The sequence below is a fragment of the Gymnodraco acuticeps genome, unplaced genomic scaffold (genome assembly GCF_902827175.1).
Source record: "Gymnodraco acuticeps unplaced genomic scaffold, fGymAcu1.1, whole genome shotgun sequence".
Lineage (NCBI taxonomy): Eukaryota > Metazoa > Chordata > Actinopteri > Perciformes > Bathydraconidae > Gymnodraco > Gymnodraco acuticeps.
Window position 1 is genome coordinate 794,695 of NW_022990990.1, and position 22,233 is coordinate 816,927.

General features: G+C 43.6%; 1 protein-coding gene across 1 annotated transcript in view; it reads left to right on the forward strand.

Moving 5' to 3' along the window:
* The window catches only part of LOC117559148 (ankyrin repeat and sterile alpha motif domain-containing protein 1B-like), a 150,599-nt gene that overhangs the window by 63,348 nt on the left and 65,018 nt on the right, over positions 1–22,233 (forward strand). Inside the window, exon 4 of the mRNA XM_034235823.1 lies at positions 13,938–14,090. Within this exon, the coding sequence (XP_034091714.1) occupies positions 13,938–14,090 (153 nt within the window). The remainder of the gene's footprint in view (positions 1–13,937; positions 14,091–22,233) is intronic.

The window sequence follows — 22,233 nt, forward strand, 5'->3', positions numbered from 1 at the left end:
AGGGGGCGGGGCAGTTTACACACACGCAGCTGCTACATGCAGCGGAGCACACTGCGGAGATGGCGGAGAGAACGCGCTCCGAGGTGTGGTTAAACTTTACCCGTCTCGATGTGGAGAATACTTGTTACCATAAGTGCAATAAGACTTTAGCATGTAAGCACGAGCAATTTGTCTAAACATTTAGCAAAAGTGCACCGCATGCAGACGGAGGAATGTACCGGGTTCGACCGTCTTTCTAGCAGCTCTGTAGCTCCACCACGAGTAACGTTTCCACGTCAGGTGTTATGTATGCTAGCAGCAACACACGGAGTTAACTACATTATACAAACATGGGTTAATGATTAGAGGTAACTGAGTTATTTAGTTTGTTAAAATTTCAGCTATTCTGTTTACAGTCTGTCATCAGATTATTTAATACGATTTGTTAAAGGCTCAGGGCAATCTCGATGACAAAGGTCAATGTTCCCCCCCCCCCTGTGAGCCAGCCGCGAGCATGGTCGCCGCGTCTTTATTACGTCATCACAACAACACGTTAGGTTACCAACGTAAGCATGTTCTGACATTCGGTGATATTTTTTCGGTGCTAAAACCCTTTCGGCCGAAAGCCGAAAGGGCCTTTTTAACCATTTTCGGCCGATAATTTTCGGTGGCGGAATATTCGGTGCATCCCTAATTTGTATGCCTTAAGCAGACATTTTTTGTAAATATCTTCATTGATTTTCCCACAAAAGCAAGTAATACAAAGCATGTACATTCAGTGATTTATTCACAAAGTAATAATACACAATATACAGCACCCATTAACCAATTGAGTTACAAATCTTGAATTTGAGTTCCTCTAATTTGTATACTGCGATGTGATGCATACTTGTACAGTAGTATTGCAGTTGCGCGTTGACGGTGGGTGGATACAGTTGTTCTCGTCTTGCAGGCATAAATCTGAGCGTACGATTCATAGCATGTTGGTGTGTTTACGATGCCTAACCCCATATTTCCCCGCTCTCTGTCTTGTCTGCTGTAGAGAGCAGCGCCTGCATACATTAGTCAGGGTGATATACTGAGTCCCCACACACGCTCTCACACATCATCCAGCAAGCCATTGGCTGCACATTACGCCATTCTCAACCATATTTCTCTGCCCACACACACCATTACTCGTGTCAGAGGTGGAGTGTGTGTTTGCTGCTAGGTTTTATCAGTTGACTCCAGAGGGGCACGCTGTTTGTCTTAATATCAGCTCTTTACTTCCACTAGCGAGAGAAACACAGCATTCCTGCTCACCTTTTGAACAGAAGGGGGCAAAGAGTGTCTAGAGAAGGACACAGGAAGGAGCAGAAATGAGTGGGAAAGGTCTTGAGAGCGTAAGGAGAAATTGACGGAAAGAGAAGTAGGGGAAGTGTGTAGGTGGGCCGCTTTTACGAAGCAGCCAATAGAGGATTATTGGAGGTTAGTGGATGTCATTAGCTGGCGGTAAACCAGTTCCAGCCCCACTGTTTACTGCCTAATTGGTCCCAGTAGTTCCCCATTCACAGCTGTTTTTGTTTATTGTGGGGAAGTGTGTGTGTGTGTGTGTGTGTGTGTGTGTGTGTGAGAGAGAGAGAAAGAGGAGGCAGTCTGACTGGGGAAGATCATAACACACTGTGTGTTTATGTTTGTGTTTGTATGTGTGAGAGACAGTGAGGCAGGGATGGATGTGAAAGATTGCTTGTTTACTTGAGGCTCGCGCTCGACTTGCTGGGCCAATTGCATGTTTGGCGTTGTGAGGCGTTGTTTGTTGTGATCTCTCTTTCTCTCGCTCAGATTCACTCATGAGCTGATGCCTCACTTTATGTCTGTATCGTAAGATAACTGGCAAAAAATATTTCTTGGATTGCAAAAGGCCTGTACAGGATAACATTGATTTTGCTGGAAGCTTTTATTATAGAATAGAATAACATTAGTGTGGTTTTCTCCTGCTTAAACAAAAATACTTCATGACTTCATAACCCTAACCCTCAGGCCCATGTTTAGAAACTTCCGGACCCCCGTATTCCAACCAGCAACACTTAGAAGGACGTGCATCGAGACAGAGTATGTTGACTGACTTATGGTGATGTATTTCCAGAGGTGAAAAAGTACCAAGATGTTGTACTTAAGTAAAAATAGAAGTACCAGAGTGTAGGAATACTCTGTTACAAGTAAAAGTCCTGCAATCAAAATGTTACTCAAGTAAAAGTACAAAGGTATTGGCATCAAATAAACGTAAAGTACCAAAAGTTAAAGTACTCATGAAGCAGGTCCATTCCAGAATAATATATATGATATGTTTTATAATGATTGATCATTAAAGTGTTCTCAAAGCTGGTAAAGGTGCAGCTAGTTTGAATGACTTTTTATACTGCAGGGTAGCTTGTGAATTTACTCCAGGTGGAACTAAAGTCTGATTTAAGACTTGATCATATTTCACATCATTAATCCAAATCTGCAAAGTAACAAAGGTTCTAAATGAATGTATTGGAGTAAAAGTACACTATTTAACTCTGTTTCGTAGTGGGGTAGAAGCACAAAGTAGCAACACATTTAAATACTCATGTCAAGTAGATGTCCCTCAAAGTTAAGTACAGTACTTGAGTAAATCTACTTAGTTACTTTACACCACTGTGTATTTCACCAGGACATATTAGCCCTGAGCAAAGCTGGATTATAAAGATTATTTTGCTTGTGCCTGACCGATTCTGTGTGTGTGTGTGTGTGTGTGTGTGTGTGTGTGTGTGTGTGTGTGTGTGTGTGTGTGTGTGTGTGTGTGTGTGTGTGTGTGTGTGTGTGTGTGTGTGTGTGTGTGTGTGTGTGTGTGTGTGTGTGTGTGTGTGTGTGTGTGTGTGTGTGTGTGTGTGTGTGTGTGTGTGTGTGTGTGTGTGTGTGTGTGTGTGTGTGTGTGTGTGTGTGTGTGTGAGAACCGGCACACAACCTCCTCTGTACTAGTCAATTTAAGGGTTATTATGTGTGTGTGTGGGTGACTGACTAGGTCAAGTATGTCCCTCTGTGTTGCACAGGGACTAAAGCTGGTTTCTTTATAATGTAATACTACTCATCTCTCCCTCCTGTGCTCCCAAAGGAGGAGAAAGTAGAACAGCAGCAAATAATCATGGGAGATAATAAGAGGGATTATAATAGTGCGCCAGCTGTGCTTCACATGTGTGGAAGCATGCATAGATGAAATACTTCCAGCAGGCCTTTCTTCAGGTGCAGCGCGGCCTTCTGGGAGCCCAGAGGCTGTGTGAACCAAGACAAAGGTGCTGTGCTTCACATGTGTGGAAGCATGCATAGATTAAATACTTCCAGCAGGCCTTTCTCCAGGTGCAGCGCGGCCTTCTGGGAGCCCAGAGGCTGTGTGAACCAAGACAAAGGTCATGAGGTGGCTCACCTGCTGTGTGTTTATGTGTGTTAGCGCCTGTGTGTGTATACATCCTACAGGCTGCACAGACATGCTGTTACCACACATGAAATGGAAACCATGTGTTCCCTGACGGTCAACATGTGAACTCTGTGTGAAGCTACTCAAGAAGCCAGCGTGGGAAAATACGTTTTTTATGAAATAAGCTATATGTCATATGTTTTCCCACACGCTCCGTCGGCTTCCTAATTAAAGTTGAGTAAAATAAATGTAGAATGTGTAACAGACGATTAAGTGTGAGCGTGTTGATTGAGGTGTCATATGAAAACACAGAAAAACGTTTGCAGCTTTTTCCCTTTTGGTGTTTGACAGAAAATGGAAAATATGTTTTTTCTTTAAGTTGCCTGCCCTAAAGGTAGATCAGAGTTCACATTTCATCTTCAGAGCAGCAGATTGTGTGTCTCGCTGAAGGGCACTGCAGCGGTATGAATTTGAGAAAATATGGTTTGAGCGCAATATGACAAATGACACTTTGGTGGGGGGGTTTATAGAGTATATTGATCAAATTAAAAGTGTGTGTATTCAGTTGAATTTATGAAAATGCTACACTTCAAACATCAGTGAATACAGATCTAGTAGTAAGTAGGGATGCCAGCGATTAATCGATTAATCGTTACAGTCTCCATAATCGATTATTATTTTTAAAAATCGATTATATTTAATTTTTTGTTTTTTTCTGGCTTAGTTTCAACCAAAATATAGACTAATGCTAATAATAGTAATAGTATTAATAATTGTAAATGGCCATTGGTCACACCACCAGTTTGTTTTACTGTAAACTTGGAGGAAGCCTGAGTGCAGAGCAGACTGCTGCTGCAGCACGCTACACACCGACCCCGCCCCCACCCCCCCTCTCCCTCACACGTGCGACTAAAGATGAACAAAGCGGCAGGTAAAAAGAGTTCCTCCTCGTGGAACTACTTCGAACTTACAAGTCCAAAGGAAGTTAAATGCAAGCTCTGCGAAAAGACGTTGGTCTATCACAGCTCAACCTCAACAATGCGTTCGCATTTGAGTGCGAAGCACGCCAAAGAGGTTACAGAGAAAGACGCAGCACAGCCGGCCATTACCAACTTCACTTCAAGGCCACGTCGTTGTGATGACATGCGTGCAATGCATGTTTGTTGTTTGTACTGTTAAACATGTTCCAGTAAAGAAAACGGAATTCCTTTTGTCTGAGTTTTTTTTTTTTTTTCTCCCGCGGGGGGGGGGGGGGGGGGTCGGTCGGTCGATCGGTCGATCGGTCGATCAATTAATCGATTATTAATCGCCAGGGCTGCCGATTAATCGATTTTAATCATGGTCAGTTTCTGGCAACCCTAGTAGTAAGGTACATTTTTAGATGTTATTATTACTATGCCTGAAGGTCATGAATTATTATTTTATAAGATTTATATATTAATTGTTTTGGAGATTCAGTTGCCTGAATCATTTTAGGCAAGGCAAGGCAAGTTTATTTATATAGCACCTTTCAACACAAGGCAATTCAAGGTGCTTTACAAAAATGAAAGACATTCAGACAAAGGCATTTAAAAACAGTAAAAGATAATAAAATAAACATTAAAAGAAAAAATACATGAATAAAAAGTACATGAATAAAAAGTTACAGTGCAGTTTAAGATATGAATAGTTCACACAGAAGTTCCACTTTACTGATGAACACAACAGTTCAGTTTCAATTAAAAGCAACGACAAAAAGAAAAGTCTTCAGCCTGGACTTAAAAGTAGTCAGAGTTGCAGCGGACCTGCAGGTTTCTGGGAGTTTGTTCCAGATATTTGGAGCATAATAACTGAACGCTGCTTCTCCATGTTTAGTTCTGACTCTGGGGACAGAAAGCTGACCAGTCCCTGAAGACCTGAGAGATCTGGATGGTTCATAATTTAGCAGAAGATCAGAAATGTATTTTGGGCCTAAACCATTCAGTGCTTTATAAACCAGCAGCAGTATTTTAAAATCTATTCTTTGACACACAGGAAGCCAGTGTAAAGACTTCAGAACAGGAGTGATGTGATCCACTTTCTTAGTGTTAGTGAGGACTCGAGCAGCGGCGTTCTGAATCAGCTGCAGCTTTCTAATAGATGTTTTAGTGAGACCTGTAAAGACACCATTACAGTAGTCCAGTCTACTGAAGATGAATGCATGGACAAGCTTGTCCAAATCCTGCTGTGACATTAGTCTTTTAATCCTAGATATGTTCTTTAGGTGATAGGCTGATTTAGTAATTGTTTTAATGTGACTGTTGAAACTCAGGTCAGAGTCCATGACTACACCTAGATTTCTGGCTTTATCTGTTGTTTTGAACATTGTACACTGAAGCTCAGTGCTAACTTTTATACGTTCTGCCTTGGCTCCAAAAACCATTACCTCAGTTTTTTCTTTGTTTAATTGGAGAAAGTTCTGACACATCCAATCATTGATTTGTTGAATGCACTTACTCAGTGTTTGAACTGGAGCATAGTCTCCTGGTGAAATGGTTATGTAAATTTGTGTGTCATCCGCATAGCTATGGTAACTTATTTTGTTGTTTTTCATTATCTGAGCCAGTGGTAGCATGTAGATGTTAAAGAGAAGAGGCCCCAAGATGGAGCCTTGAGGAACCCCACATGTCATATTTGTCAACTCAGATTTGTATTTACCTATCGAAACAAAGTTGTTTCTGTCCTTTAAGTAGGATTCAAACCAATTTAGAACTGTTGATGAAAGTCCCACCCAGTTTTCTAATCGGTCTAGTAATATGTTGTGGTCAACAGTGTCAAACGCAGCACTGAGATCTAATAATAACAACACTGAAGTTCTGCCACTGTCTGTGTTTAAGTGGATGTCATTGAAGACCTTTACAAGAGCAGTCTCAGTGCTGTGGTTTGGACGAAATCCTAACTGTAACACATCCAAACAGTTATTTAAATGCAAGAAGTTACTCAACTGTTGAAAAACTACTTTTTCAATGATTTTACCTAGAAATGGGAGGTTTGATATGGGCCTGTAATTGTTCATTACTGTAGCATCTAGATTATGCTTTTTTAAGAGCGGTTTAATGACTGCAGTTTTCAGGGCCTGTGGAAAAACACCTGAGTGAAGAGACTTGTTTACTATATGAAGTAGATCTGAGGCCATGCAAGGAAAAACATTTTTGAAAAACCCTGTTGGAATAATATCAAGGCAGCAGGAGGAGGATTTCAGAAGTTGTATAATGTCCTCTACGTCTTTATCATTAATCAGATGGAATTGTGTCATGGTGTTTGAATTGATTTTAAGTGGACACAGAGACAACACATTTGCTGTACCTGATGCAGAGGCGCTGACTGCTTGTCTGATTTTCTGAATTTTGTCAGTGAAGAAGGAGGCAAAATCATTGCACGCCCTGGTGGATAGATATTCAGAGGCTACTGACACTGGGGGGTTAGTTAGTCTGTCGACGGTAGCAAACAAGGCACGTGCGTTTTTTAAATTTTAGGCTGAAAGAAACAGCAAGTACTTCTAAAAATGTTATGAGGAAAAACAAATACAAATCAGTAAAACATTTAAAGCCAAACCGTTTTTTTAAATAAGAAAATATGAATTATTATGATAGGTATTTTGTAGCTTTTGTCAATACTTTTCCATTTCATCTAAAAATTACATAAAAATTGTAAATGTAATTAAAGATTTTTTTAAACCAATAAACCTTTGAATTAAAGCAAGAAAGCACCTGTAAAACATTAAGCTCAGATTCTTTTTTTATTTAGTATATCCCATGTACTATACATAGAAATAGAGGAATAGGCTCCATATTTCTAAGAGAGGACAGGAGTGAGAAGGGCGATACAGTTTCACCTTGTGTGTCTACAGCCTATTTATTTACCCAGCTGTCCCCAGGCGCTGAGCTGCTGGGATTACGAGACGCTATAACGTAGACGAGGCTCATCCTGCATATCAGTCCATCAGCATTATGTTCAAACAAATACCTTTGCGCTTCACCCACAGTGGTTTCATTTCAGACCCTGATAAGGCTCGCTCCTTCGCTTGGATGTTTGTTTGCTCCAATGCAAATGAACCTCGATAATGGAAATGTGTGTGTACAGGTAAATGTACTGTAATGCCATGAGTGTGCAAGTATGTTTTGTGTTGTCAAGGATTCGCCATGGATAGTAAAGATGTATCATCAAAACAAAAACTCCCCTTTTCTCTTACGCATGATATTTATGACCATTAACTGTGTTTCAGTGCTATATGTGCTGCTGAAAGAAAAGCTTTGACATGCATTTGTAATGGCATGTCAATAATGTGCTGCCATGCCTGTTGATGCGTCATTAGAGCGGCCAATCAGCAACAATGCACCGAGTGCTGGATGATATCGGAGAGCTGTCAGAGCGATTGTAATGGAAATATATAGCTGTCTCTGAGAGCATGGAGGTATTTTCTCTACATCTCCCGCTCTCTCTCACCTCCCCTCCGTCCCTGTCTCGCTCGGCCCATCACTCTGTGTCTCTGTTCATCTGTTCATCTCTTTGTCACTCTCCTTTTTGTCTGAGTATTGCGTTTGCCCTATCTAAAGCTGCGGATTGGACTGACAAAGCTTTATTGTCCGTTTAAGGATGCAGAGGTCTGTGGCAGCACCAACAATGGCCGAAATCTACCGCTGCTAGCTTGTTTTAGAGTTAAATCTGAAAAGGTAGTCATTATCATCCTGTTGAAGGGTTTAATCGAATCCGTGATCCAAATGTTAATTACCAAAACAATCGCGCCGTAAGGTCCATTCATTGGCTGTTCTGGAGCTTTTGATTTGACCACATGATTGTCATTGAATGGTAGAGGTCCATATTTCCATTGTTCTGAGATCTTTAGGTTCGGTGTTGACCTTGGAAACAAACTGTCTCTACTTTATCCCACATTGTCCCTCATAGTAAACCACCAATAATACCGTTTCTTGTTTTTTTCTCCAATATTTGCTTTTTTCCTCATTCACCTATAAATTATCTAAATCTGCAGATGTTTGAATCGGAGATTAGAGTTACAGAACTCCTGGAATTTAGACACTCAAAATTAACATTTCCCCCAGTCTTTGGAGAAACAATTGTGCCCACATAACTTCCAGACTCCCGACAGTGCCAGAAGCCTATTACATGCAGTTTGGAGGTCAGGGTGTTTGGGTTTAAAGTTTAATTTAGTTGAGCTTTGGCTCACACTGTTCAATGCACATAATGGCTCTGCTTTGTGTATGTTGTACTTACAGTAAGTGCTACTGGGTGTGAGAGGCCAGAAAGAGGCAGGACAATTCATCCATTTTATAACAGTAACTTCAGACTAAACTAAATCCAAGTTGTGAAGGTTTTGGATCCTGTAAGGGGTTCATTAAGTCAAGTTGTATTTTTATGAACAACCAACCAAACAAATGCGTATTCCTCATGTACTGTATTCAAAGTCATCATTAACCTTCACCATGTAAAATACTCACTTGTGAATATATTGTTAAAAGTCTATTAACTGTTTAGGTCAAAAGTGCTGTCCTGAAATCAGTGTGCCACCTATATTATCTGCTGGTAACCATAGCAACTACAATTCATTATGCTTTATATTGTGTTAACTTACAAGTGCAAGCACAAGTGTTTTTTTCTTCGATACATTTGAAGGTTATACTGTTTGTTTTTTTATACTGTAAAAATAAAATGCCTTCAAAAATACAAGTTGTGTATGTTGTGTATCCTTGCCTTCAAGTACAACTGTAATTGCTAAATGCTCAAAATAAATGACACATTGGGACTTAAAAATGTGTTAACAGGTGCATTTAACCTTTTAATAGATGAATGACCTTTTTTCCTGGCACTTCATTGATATTCCACACACTGAGACTGTCTGTCAGATGATAAATGATCATGCTGCTATGTGGTCCTCTGAGAAAACAGTACATATGCTATATTAGATTAAATGACATTTAAATGATCCTGATTTGAGTCGCTCCAGTGGAAAATGGTGATATCGTAGACTCAGGGAACAGAGCAAGTGGAGTTTGTTAAACATAATGCAACCAACAATTACAGCAGTAAACTGCGATGAATGTGAATTACAGTGTGCAGGAGTGTGTGATTACAGTAGTAGACCTGCAAACAGAGCCGCTCTGGAAGCTTCCACTGTGCCATCAATGGAGGGGGAGGAATACATCAATCTGATTGGCTGAGGAGGAGGGAAGGCTCCCGAGCACATTTGTAGTGTTTTTTGCAGCTAGATCACGTGTATGTGTGTCTTCATACAAGGGCTATTTCCCTCTATTACTCACAGATACATATCTCTCACTCTCTGCTCTGGAAGTAGAGAGATGGAGAGGCTCTGGGGACAAAGAGAGTACGGAAAGGCCTGAGATGAGATCCAGGGAGCAGAGTGTGGTCATGGTTTGTTTGAGTGTTGTCATGGAGAGGCAGGAAATGTGAGGAAGAAGGAGGGTAGTTGTCAAGATTTTGTTACAATAAGTCACATGATAAAATATGTCTGTATTCTGAAGCATGAAAACATCACATGAAAAGGAAAGCATGATAATCAGACTTAATTGCCATTTAATTTCACATAATTCGTTCAGCCTGATAATTGCTCATAATTAATTACTCGTTTGGAGCTGGCTTTTTTGTTCTGTAGTGAGAGAGATATCTTGGAAGCTCTTGACACGGAAGCTGGTAGCAGTTGCTAATAGTAACTCAATGTTTCTCAATATCAAATTAATCTGTAAACTCATTTTTTACAGCTTCGTCAGGGTTATTCTCTGTTGTTTTTTAGGATTATGTCCCGATTCGTTATCCTTCCAACTGCTCCTTAATTAATTGAAGGTGTAAAGAGCTACTAATTGGAACAGCAGAACCACGTTTTCCCTTCATAGTGTTAAATTTCAGCCACTTACTCAAAATATAGGTGTTGCTCTTTGAGAAACCCCCCCCCCCCCCCCAAGAACTAACACAGATTTACACGCTTATAACTTTCATTTCCCCCTCTTTGGTGATTTCCACAGAAGCCTAAATTGCTATGGGTGCTTCCATCACGTGTATGTATGTGCAGTTCATAGCTGACAGATTATCTATTTCCAAGTATACAGGAACACACACAGATGTAATCTCTGCAGGGCCGTCTCACTATCCTCCTCTCTTTCTCCTCCCCTGGTATGACTATCAATCATGTCTCTCTTTCCTTCATGGGTGTCCCTCTGCTCAGTTTTCCACATATTAGGCTGTTCCCAGAGCTGCAGGACCCCAGGGACGACCAACAGTGTTCTTGTCCTGACAAGGGCCCCTCGAGAATCAGAAAATAGCCACAGCTCCTCTAAACATTAGAGCCTCTCAGGTTTGAAATAACCTTTAAAACACAGTCTCTCTGAGACATTTAAGGCCACATGTCTGGCTTCCTATCTCTTTATCATGCTCTGGGGGAATTTGGTTATTTGAGATTGTTAGTTTTCAGAGCACTGTTTTGTTTTTGTTTTTTTACATGACTTGGAATGCAGAGATAATGTTTTACTTCGGCCCCCATTTAAGCATTTTAATAAAGTATGTAAATAATTGTTAAAATGGGTATTTTCACTGCTATGTAGGCTACTGCAAATATGTACGTTTTACCATCGACTGTAACTTACTAAAGATAAGGACAACATAGAAATAAATAACTTTCGATAAATAGCCTGTACTGTACATTAATGGCGCATTTCCACTACAGCGCGGAGCGCTGTTTAAGCGTGCCGTGCCCGGCCCGTTTTTGGTTTGGCTCTCCAAAATCGAGGTTCTTTCCGGGCCAAAGAAGAAGAAGAAGAAGAAGAAGAAGAAGATCGTACACACGCGTTGTTATAGCCTACAGGTCATGCAGTACACACTTTTTAGAACATGCACATATACAAATACACACGCGTTGTTATAGCCTACAGGTCATGCAGTACACACTTTTTAGAACATGCACATATACAAATACACACACAGTTATATGCACACATGCACATGCAGTTGAGAGGTCAGAGCGGAGGCAGCCAGTCTAACCGCGGTGAATTTAGTTTTAGGTTGGATATTCGACGGACATTCGCGGACCCGCCAGCAGCGTCAGTGTCCCCTGCTGCTGGCTGTATTACGACTGGGAGATCTTCTCCGCGAAACGAGGCGTTCACTTAGGGATCATCAACAAATGACTTTTCAATTACACAAGAAAACATTTATTTTTAATAAATCGACAGCTTCCCGATCGAGTGAATGTGAAGCAAATCCACGCTCGAGCATACATTTGTTTTAATAGCCTACTTTAAATACGTTTTATTAATATTTTTATGGAAACATTTGCATATTTCTTCAATAACTTCTAGATCATGTGACCTAATGACTCAAAATCAGTGCTGGATAAAATAACTAAACTTGCTGCATAGGACACACCTCTTTTTATTGCATTTTAACACTCTAAATATTTTTATATTAATATTTTAATGCGAAAATGAGCATATTGCTTCAATACCTTCCAGGTCATGTTGTGACCAATTCACTCAAAACCAGTGCTGGGTCAAATAACTACACTTGCTGTATAGGACACACCTCATTTTATTGTATTTTTATACTTAAAATATTTTTATATTGATATTTTGATGCGAAAATGAGCTTATTGCTTCAATACCTTCCAGGTCATGTGACCTAATCACTCAAAATCAATGTTGGGTCAAAGAACTACACTGGCTGCATAGGACACACCTCTTTTTATTGCATTTTAACACTCTAAATATTTTATATTAATATTGTTGATAGAAAAATTAGCTTATTGCTTCAATACCTTCCAGGTCATGTGACCTAATCTATATACAGTATATGCTCAAGATCAATGCTGGGTCAAAGAACTACACTTGCTGCATAGGACACACCTCTTTTTATTCCATTTTAATCCTCTAAATATTTGTATATTAACATTTGTATGGGAAAATTTGCATATTGCTTCAATACCTTCCAGGTCATGTGACCTAATCACTCAAGATCAATGATGGGTCAAAGAACTACACTGGCTGCATAGGACACACCTCTTTTTATTGCATTTTAACACTCTAAATATTTTATATCAATATTTTGATGGAAACATTAGCTTATTTCTTCAATAACTTCCAGGTCATGTGACCGATTCACTCAAAATCAATGCTGGGTCAAAGAACTACACTGGCTGCATAGGACACACCTCTTTTTATTCCATTTTAATTAACCCTTCGGTCCAAAGTCCAATCCCCTACAGACTGAACCACTCCCGCCCCTACAACCAAATGAACATATTCGACCGTGATTTAATTGTAATACACATTTCAAAATGATGCAGAAGTAACAACATACTGATACCGGTTAGTAAAAACCATGAATTAATGCTTTGACAAGTCTGCAGACAGACGGCAGGCGAAAAACCTTTTAAAATATGTGTTTTCTGAATGGAGATCGGCTAACGTTGTATATGCTCCGACCGTCCAGACTTCACAACAATGGCCTATACAGACATAAATAAACCAGCGACTGTATTCGCCATGACACAGACAGTCTGTGGTTTGTACTTGTTTAACTTTTGTCTAGTTTCTGAACAGATATGAGGAGCTGTGAGCTCTGAGGGCTAACAGCTGACGGCTGATGTTGGTTTTGTGTTTCGCATTAAAGATGACGTCACGGCTCCGCCTACACTGTGTTACTATAGTTACTGCCCCAGTTCCTAAACTGTAATGGAAACACAGCATAAAGTGAGCCTGGCCTACCAAGGCCTAACTATACCGTACTAAGCCGTGCGAAATGCGCCATAAGAGACCCTTATATCTGGGTAATGTGTAAGCTTAATGTACTTCTGAGAAATAAGTTTAAAGAAATTAATTCAAAATTACTTTAAAAATGAACGTATGATTGATATGTGGTACAAACTCCTTTTTTATGGTAGTCTTTTATTATCATTATGGTGATTGAGCAGTTGAATGGAAGCTGACTTCAGTCGGGTAAGTGGTGAGTAAAGTTGGAGCTAAAAAGCACAAAGGGTTTGAGGAAATAAATGTTACTTTTGGCCATCTCTTCAATTCCTCTGACAGGAAGCCATAGATTTTCCCCTGACAGCGCTCACAAACCTGACATGCTTTTGGTATTTTACATGCAGAATGACCGAGACATGTGCTTCATATGTGTAGCAGAAACTCTTAGCTTTCCATCTTGAATTTCACCTTGTGTTTGTGTTCAGATACGTAAGACTCACTGCTCTTCCCCCTTTTTCTTCTCTCTATCTCAAAACTTTCACCCACATACGCCCTACTCTCACTCTCTTATTTTCCATTCCATTAATCACCACAAACTCATATCCCTACTTCCATCACCTTTTTCCATCCTTTACCACTTACCTCTTCAACTCTCTCTTGCTTCCATCACTTACCTTTTTCATTTCCCCTTCTCTGCCTCCTCGCTCCATCCTTCTGATGTTTTTTCCTTCTCTTCATTATTCCTATAATTCCTACATCCACTCCCACCTGTTTCCTCTCATCCCTCTTCCTCCTCACCTCTCCCTCTGTCACAGAACCATGAGCGGGAGACGGCGCTGCACTGTGCGGCGCAGTACGGTCACTCTGAGGTGGTGTCAGTGCTGCTTCAGGAGCTCACCGACCCCACCATGAGGAACAGCCAACAGGAGACCCCCCTGGACCTGGCCGCCATGTACGGCCGGCTACAGGTCAGTAAAAGTGACATATATGTTCTTTTCATGGTGAAATGAATAGCAGAATGTGTATATTATTTACAATACAAAGGCCAAAGTCTTTTAAGATGTTCTTCAGTTTCTATTAATATCCTTATTGTTGCCAAAATATCAAGGACCTTATCTGTATTTATTAAAATGTACATCCTTGTACCAAAAGTTTTTTTCAGGCAGATGGCTTGCAAGTCACCAGATGCATTTTTTTTTGCATTAAAGTTGCAAAAATAGCTTTATCTTTAAAAGTTCCCATTTGTCCCTTTTCACCCTTAATATAAGGTACGGCAGCATTTTTTCAGCATGTTTTAGGTGTGATAATAGTCACATTTTGGTAATCTGACGCAAAAGGCTGGTGGGGTTTTTCTAAATTCCAATTACTAAGAGTATTGTAATGTCGTAACTAACCTTACATTGTTGTCCAGAAAACATTCAACATTACCTTTTTTGGAGCTAGGGAAAACAAAGACCATAAAGACTTTATCTTCTAATATAAAATATTTGAATCCAACAACACATAGAAATGCCCAGTAAATATAGTTGTTACAAATATTTAAACTAAAGTTCAATCATTAATCACCATCCAATCCAGACATTCCTTAAATTAAATCTCAAACTTGTACCTGGAAGTTTTTTGTTCAATTTAATGTCAAGAGAGATCAAGTAATATCTCACCTTGTTAGACTTGACCTTTTAATACCTCTAAAGGGGAGAAGCTCAAATCTCCATATACTGGATGAAAAGTCACTTAAAAATGATTCAAACCTTTGAAATTAATGAGAATGTCACACAAGCGTCCGCTACCAGCTGCTGCAAGGGCACAACGCCCCTAATAACATTTAATTTGCAATGAAAATGTAATCATAAAAAAGACAGTTCTCATTCATAACACTCCGTTCGATGTCTCACTATGGGATGCGCCTCAACGCGTATGCAAACAGAAGCATCAATCTCATTACGCCAATCCTGATTGGCTGGTGATCTTGACGTCTACGTCAGGGAATCCACCCACCCTTTAAGTAGCTTGCGCTACATCGCAGCGTCATTCAAACACCTCTTCTCGCTTCAGAGCACATCTCGAATATCAGTAGCCGGGCTAGCTTAACGGTCCACAGACTGAACCCAAGCTAACATTTGGTCGACGGGCGCTTGCCGGTTACTTTTTTGCTTTGCAGAAGAATTAAACAAATATTAACACACCAGTTAATATTGTAATTTGCCCCGCCGTTTTTTCTTTCGAAATAACGGTAAGGTTTGATTTTTTTCTTCAAACAGTAACATAACTGTTGCTAGTTTATCCCTCCGCGCCGACACCACGGCGAGCGGGGACGGACTCTTCTCTCCCTCACACCAGAGGAGACGGAGATAAGAAAGATATTAACACACCAGTTAATATTTTTTAAAGAAAAATCTACCCCGTCGTTTTTTCCTTTCGGAATAACGATAAGGTTGGAATTTTTTTTTTCGGTAACATACCTGTTACTAGCTTGTCCCTCCGCGCCAACACCCCGGCAAACGAGGATGGACCCTTCTCTCCCTCACACCAGAGGAGTCGGAGGCTCGGCTCGGAGGCTCAGCTCGGAGGCTGCGGGTTTAGGATCTCGGGCACGGACTCACACCAGGTCTGCTCGTCCTGCCTTGGGCTGGAACACGCCCAGGAAGCTATCGATACCCCCGGTTCGTGCAGGCATTGTGCCCGCTTCACCATCAAGATCCTCCGCCGACGGCTAGCGTGCCAAGCTAGCCTGTCAGGACGGGACCCCTTCATGTCCGTTGATTCGCCGGCCGGCAATCGGGACATGGCGGCGACCGCCGCGGAGATTGAGCCCCGCGCTGTGTCAGGCTGGGGTTCAACAACGGCGGTAGCCGCGGAATCGGAGCCCCGCGCAGTGTCAGGCTGGGGCCCGGTGGCGGCAAGAGCCGCGAGAGCGGAGCCCCGCGCTGTGTCAAGCTGGGGCTCCCAACTGGACCTCACCGTGGTTCCACCCGCGGAGGATGTCCTCCAGCTGAATTATATGGAGGAGGATGAAGAGGATGCCTCTGAGTTCCTCTTATCCGACTCGGATGAGCACGAAGATGACATCTTCGTTTCATCTGCCCAGGCTGCCAAGCCGGAGGCGATGTCCGCTCCCCCCTGGCGAAAGCAGCTTCGCCCTGCCTCAGTATGGACTTGCAGGCCGTGTGCCAACGCGCTGCGTCCAGGCTGGACATCCCCTGGCCTGAAGTGGCCAAGGAGACCTCCAGATCTCGCTATGAGGGGAAGAACTTGCCCCAAGCAGCGAAGGATGAGGAAGCAGCTTCTCCCAGTCTTTCCAGAGATGCTGGACGAGGTGTCGGTCTCGTGGAGAGACCGCCCTTTCAACAACAAGGCCCCAATCCAGGGTGCCTCCTCTTTGGACTGTGTCGGCATGGAGAAGCTCGGCCTGCTCCGCATGCCGCCCATGGAACCGCTGGTGGCAGCCCACCTCCAACCGCGGCTGGCTTCGGCACCGAGCAGGAACCCAACGCTACCGGTCAGCAATGACCGAACGAGTCTATAAAGCCGCAGCTTTGTCCGCCAGGGCGCTCAACGTCTCCTCGCTGCTGACCGCCTACCAGGTGGAGCTCTGCGAGGACATGACGTTCAAACCTGAGCCAGCCGTGTGAGACGAAATCGCAGCGATCACGGACATTTGCCTCCGTGTGCAGCGCTGTGCAGTCCAAGCCACGGGCAAAGCACTGGGGATAATGGTGGTACAGGAGAGAGCCAGGTGGCTTACCCTGACGAACCTTCCAGACCGGGAAAAAGAGGACGTCTTGGACATGCCTATTGTTCCCGAGGGCATATTTGGCTCCGCTCTAGCTTCGATGCAGCAGCGGTGTGAATCCAAAAAGAAGGAGGATGAGGCTCTCCAGCTTTGTCTTCCCCGAAGGGTCCAGCCACCGCCTTCAACGGCCCCGCGGCAGTCCTTCGCTCAGGCTGCCTCACGTCCTGCCGTTTCAAGATACAGAAACAGCAGAGGCCACAGCCCGCCCCGGGTCTCCAGCCCAGACACGAGGCGAAGACGAGCTGGCCAAGAAAGTCTCCGGTTCCAGCAGCAGCCGCTCAGGCACAGCCGGCCCAGACTTTCAGCCACCAGACGAGGAAGAAGAAGAGGGCGGCCTGACAGCCTCCTCTCCTCGATAAAAGAGCTGGAAGTTCCCTGTTCTCCAGCTCCAGAACACGTTCCAGTATTAGATGCTCATGTGTTTCCGGGGTCCAACCATGCCCCCATCTTCCCGCCACCTCGAGTGATGTCAGAACGTCATCCTCAAGTTCGCGCCATGAGGGAAATGGACTTAACATCAACGACAGCAAGCTCCGCTGCTCGTTTAAGTCACACAAACACATGTCATCACTATTGTCTTTTAATAAATCATTTTCCACTGTCGTTTCCAGGCTTAAAGCCAAGGGCGCAGTCAATAAAAATGAAAAGAAAGACAATAAAAACAATAAACAATCTGACGTCTACCCCCCTTCTAAGAGTGGCTGCTACCTCTCTCAGAAGGCGGACGATGGATGGGGCTGTGAAGGCATCACCGCCACGCGCATGCGCAGTGTCGACCGGGGTTGTCAACCTGGGGTACCACCGTGTTCAGACACTAGAGGGCCCCATAACACAACAAATAAAGACACAGGGGGCAGACGACAGGGATGTGACATCTCCATTCGCTTTGAGAAGCAAAAAGTAGAGGATGCTCACAGATTCTGCTTGGGTTTTCAAGACAATAACACGGAGTTACAGACTCCAATTCGCTGTCACCCCCCCTCACTTTTCGGGCATTCTGCATTCGCAAGCCCGGGGAGAGTCGGCCCATATTCTAGAGCAAGAGATCCTCTCGCTACTAGACAAGAAGGCTATATCTATAATACCCTCCGAACAGAGTCAGAGCGGCTTTTATTCCAAGTATTTCCTCGTTCCCAAACGGGGAGGGAACGGGATTCGGCCTATACTATATTTGAGGGCTCTGAACAAATATCTCAAAAGATACAAATTCAGAATGCTCACTCACACATCTCTGTTGCGTCTCGTGCGCCAAAACGATTGGTTCACATCAGTCGACCTGAAAGACGCGTATTTCCACATCCCAGTATATTATCCACACAGGAAATATCTGAGGTTTGCCTTTCAGGGTGTCTGTTACGAGTACAGAGTACTTCCCTTCGGTCTGTCTCTCAGCCCACGAGTGTTTGTACGGTGTACGGAAGCCGCGATACCCCCGTTAAGACAACAGGGTATTCGCCTGGCAACTTATCTGGACGATTGGCTCCTTCTCGCACAGTCGGAGCAAGAGGCTATTACGCAGACGAATGTCCTCGTAAAACACCTGCTCGACCTGGGTTTCGTAATAAACACAGAAAAGAGCATGTTGTCCCCAGCCCAGACTGTACTCTTCCTGGGCCTACGCCTGAATTCGGTGCCCTTTACAGTCCGCCTGTCAGCAGAGAGAGTGAAAGCCTTCAGGGCTTGCCTCGCTCATTTCCAGCCACGCAAATATGTTCTCTTCAGATCATGTCTGCGGTTACTGGGGCTCATGGCGTCAGCCATCCTGGTGGTATGACTGGGACGCTTACACATGAGGGAGTTTCAGCGCTGGGTAGCTGCCCTCAGACTGGACCCCGTGCGTCATGGCGCGCGGAGAGTGATGGTCACTATGAAATGCATAATGGCACTGCGTCACTGGCTGCACCCGACTTTTCTAGTACGGGGCGTGCCTATGGGTGCTGTCCTATCGCGGAAGGTGGTCACCACAGACGCATGTCTGACGGGCTGGGGGGGTATATACGAAGGTCGACCTGTGAGGGGTCTCTGGAGCAGAGACCTCCAACGGTCACACATCAATTATCTGGAGCTTTTAGCGGTGTTCCTCACCCTGAAACGCTTTCTGCCTTTTCTCAGAGGACATCATGTCCTCGTGAGGACAGACAACACGACCACAATATCGTATATAAACCGCCAAGGGGGTTTGCGTTCTCTCCAGTTACACATGCTGGCACGCAAACTGATCTTATGGAGCTGCGGACGTCTCCTCTCTCTGAGAGCGAAGCACGTACCAGGAGTGATGAACCTCGGGGCAGATCTGCTGTCCAGAGGTGCACCGCTATATGCAGACTGGACTCTACATCCAATAATTGTGAGTCAGTAGTGGGTGCGTTACGGCCGGGCCGCGGTGGATCTGTTCGCATCAAAAGAAAACGCTCAATGTCAGCTGTTCTTTTCAATGCGCGATTTAAACGCACCGTTAGGCGTGGACGCGCTCGCACACGTTTGGCCTCCGGTCCTTCTGTACGCGTTCCCACCCCTGGCTCTGATACCCCCAACTGTGGCCAGAGTGAGAGAACAACGCCACACACTGATCCTAATAGCTCCACACTGGCCTGCAATGTACTGGCTGGCGGAGATATATCAGCTGCTGTGCGGGCAGCCGTGGCAGCTCCTGCTACGCAGGGACATACTGTCTCAGGCGGGGGACGACGATTTTTCACCCACACCAAGAGCGCTTGGCACTATGGGCCTGGTCCGTGAGTGGTACAATCTGAATACGTGGGACTCCCTCAGAAGGTGATAAACACTATTCAGAGTGCAAGAGCTTCCTCCACCAGGTCCCTCTATGACTGTAAGTGGAGGGTGTTTGAGGAGTGGTGCCTTCAAAAAGGACACATCTCTTTTCAATGTCCTGTCGGGGTGATTCTATCATTTCTACAGGACCTGATTGATAAACACAGAGCTTTTTCGACGATCAAAGTGTACCTGGCTGCTATTGCTGCATGCCATGTGGGCTTTGAGGGAAAGACGGCTAGCCAACATCCCTTGGTCTGCCGTTTTATGAGGTCACTGGTGCCCTTATGAGACTTGGCAGTGGTTTTAGATGGGCTCACTCGACCTCCATTTTAACCCCTGGAAGAAGCTGACATGAAACACCTGTCACTGAAGACAGTGCTGTTACTGGCTCTGGCATCTGCCAAGCGAGTCAGTGACATTCATGCGCTCTCTGTACATCCTTCATGCACTCAGTTTGCCCCGGGGCAAACGAGAGTGTTGCTGAAGCCCAGCCCTGCCTTTATACCTAAGGTGGTTGGCTCATGTACCCCCATTGACATTGTGGCATTTCCTCCGCCGCTGTGTTCCTCTGAGGAACAGCGGCCAAATTTGCTGTGTCCAGTTCGTGCTTTACGCATCTATATGGACAGGTCAAAAGAGTTTCGTTGTAATGACCAACTCTTTATATCCTGGGCTAACCCTCAGAAGGGCAAGCCCGTTACCAGGCAATGGCTCTCCCACTGGATTGTGGAAGCGATTGCTCTGGCTTATACGATTCTACTCGTGGACTGGCTACATCCTGGGCTTTGTTCAAGGGTGTTTCCATCCAAGACATTTGTGCAGCGGCGAGCTGGTCCTCGCCGCTCACTTTTGTCCGCTTTTACAGGCTAGATGTCTCTGCTCCAAGTGTGGCCCGCGCAGTGCTGGGTCCCGTGTTGAGACAGAGTTCTACCTGTTAAGTTCTGGTTGTTTTGGTGATTTTCGAGATAAGCATGTCTAGCAATACGGGAGTTTCAATATCCCATAGTGAGACATCGAACGGAGTGTTATGAATGAGAACTATAGGTTACTTACGTAACCCCAGTTCTCAGAGTAACATGAAGAGAGATGTCTCTCCAGACGGCCCTTCTTGCTAAGGCGAAGCGAGAAGAGGTGCTTATTTTGAATGACGCTGCGACGTAGCGCAAGCTACTTAAAGGGTGGGTGGATTCCCTGACGTAGACGTCAAGATCACCAGCCAATCAGGATTGGCGTAATGAGATTGATGCTTCTGTTTGCATACGCGTTGAGGCGCATCCCATAGTGAGACATCTCACTTCATGTTACTCTGAGAACTGGGGTTACGTAAGTAACCTATAGTTAAGGTGGCACAATGTGAATACAACGTATTAGTACAGGTGTCACTTGGCTCCGATAACACAAACTCAGTGGGGAGCTGGTGAGGGATCATTTTTTTTTTTTCAGCAGCTACACTGGCTAGAGGGTGGGATCCTAGAGAAGCATATGTGAGCCTCTGCATACATTATGTGTCTTCGCTGGCAGGGAAAAGGTAGCAGTTGGTAACTCAATCTGTACCTTCCCCAGGACCACGGGGAGGGCGGGTAGCAGCATGATATTGATATGAATTTCATTTATTGATTATAATTATTGATCATCAAAGTGTTATCATCAAAGCTGGTAAAGGTGCAGCTAGTTACACCTTTAACTAGCTGCACTTTGTATACTGCAGGGTAGCAGGGTAGCTTGTGAAGTAACTAAAGGAATTTAATAAATGTAGTGGAGTAAAAGTACACTATAAACCTCTGAATCGTAGTGGAGTAGTAGTACAAAGTAGCTTAAAATTGATAAAGTAGAAATACCTCAAAATTATACTTAAGTACAGAACTTGAGTAAATCTACTTAGTTACTTTACACCACTACTAAAATACACACACCTTTCACTATGCCACGAGCATCTGCTGATGTTCAAATGCAATCACACATCCTCTCTGCTGAGGTATGAGTAATTGCAGTCAAGCCACACAGGTTTGTCTGAGCGTGAATGAATAATTTATAAAGGCAGCGGTGTTTCTCTCTCGCTCTCTGCATCATAATGAAGGGAAATCCCTGTGGTGGAAGCTACTGCTGCTCGGAGATGTAACTAACACGGGGCAAAAGTTGACTGTACACACATATGGAGAAATACATTAAAGGAAGTAGCTTTGGAGAGAACTTTGTGATGACCATCAAACAAAGGGCTACTCCACTACTGACTGACAGCCTCCTATCATGCCCAAGATGATTGACAGGTGTACTCATTCAAGGACGTGCTGTATACTACAGAATAACAAATGAAACAGACCTACTGTATATTTCCATTAATTATCGATTGGAAAAAACCCAACACTGAATACACATTTTTTATATTCAGATGACCACATTTTTTGCTCTGCTTTTAGCTCTCATTATAACCTGACAACTTGAGGTTTAAAAAGATAATGGTGGCATATTTCTCATTCGAATGTATCGTCATTTATTATCCAATTGGTACTGATTTCACACAGAAGTAAATAAAAGCTAACTAG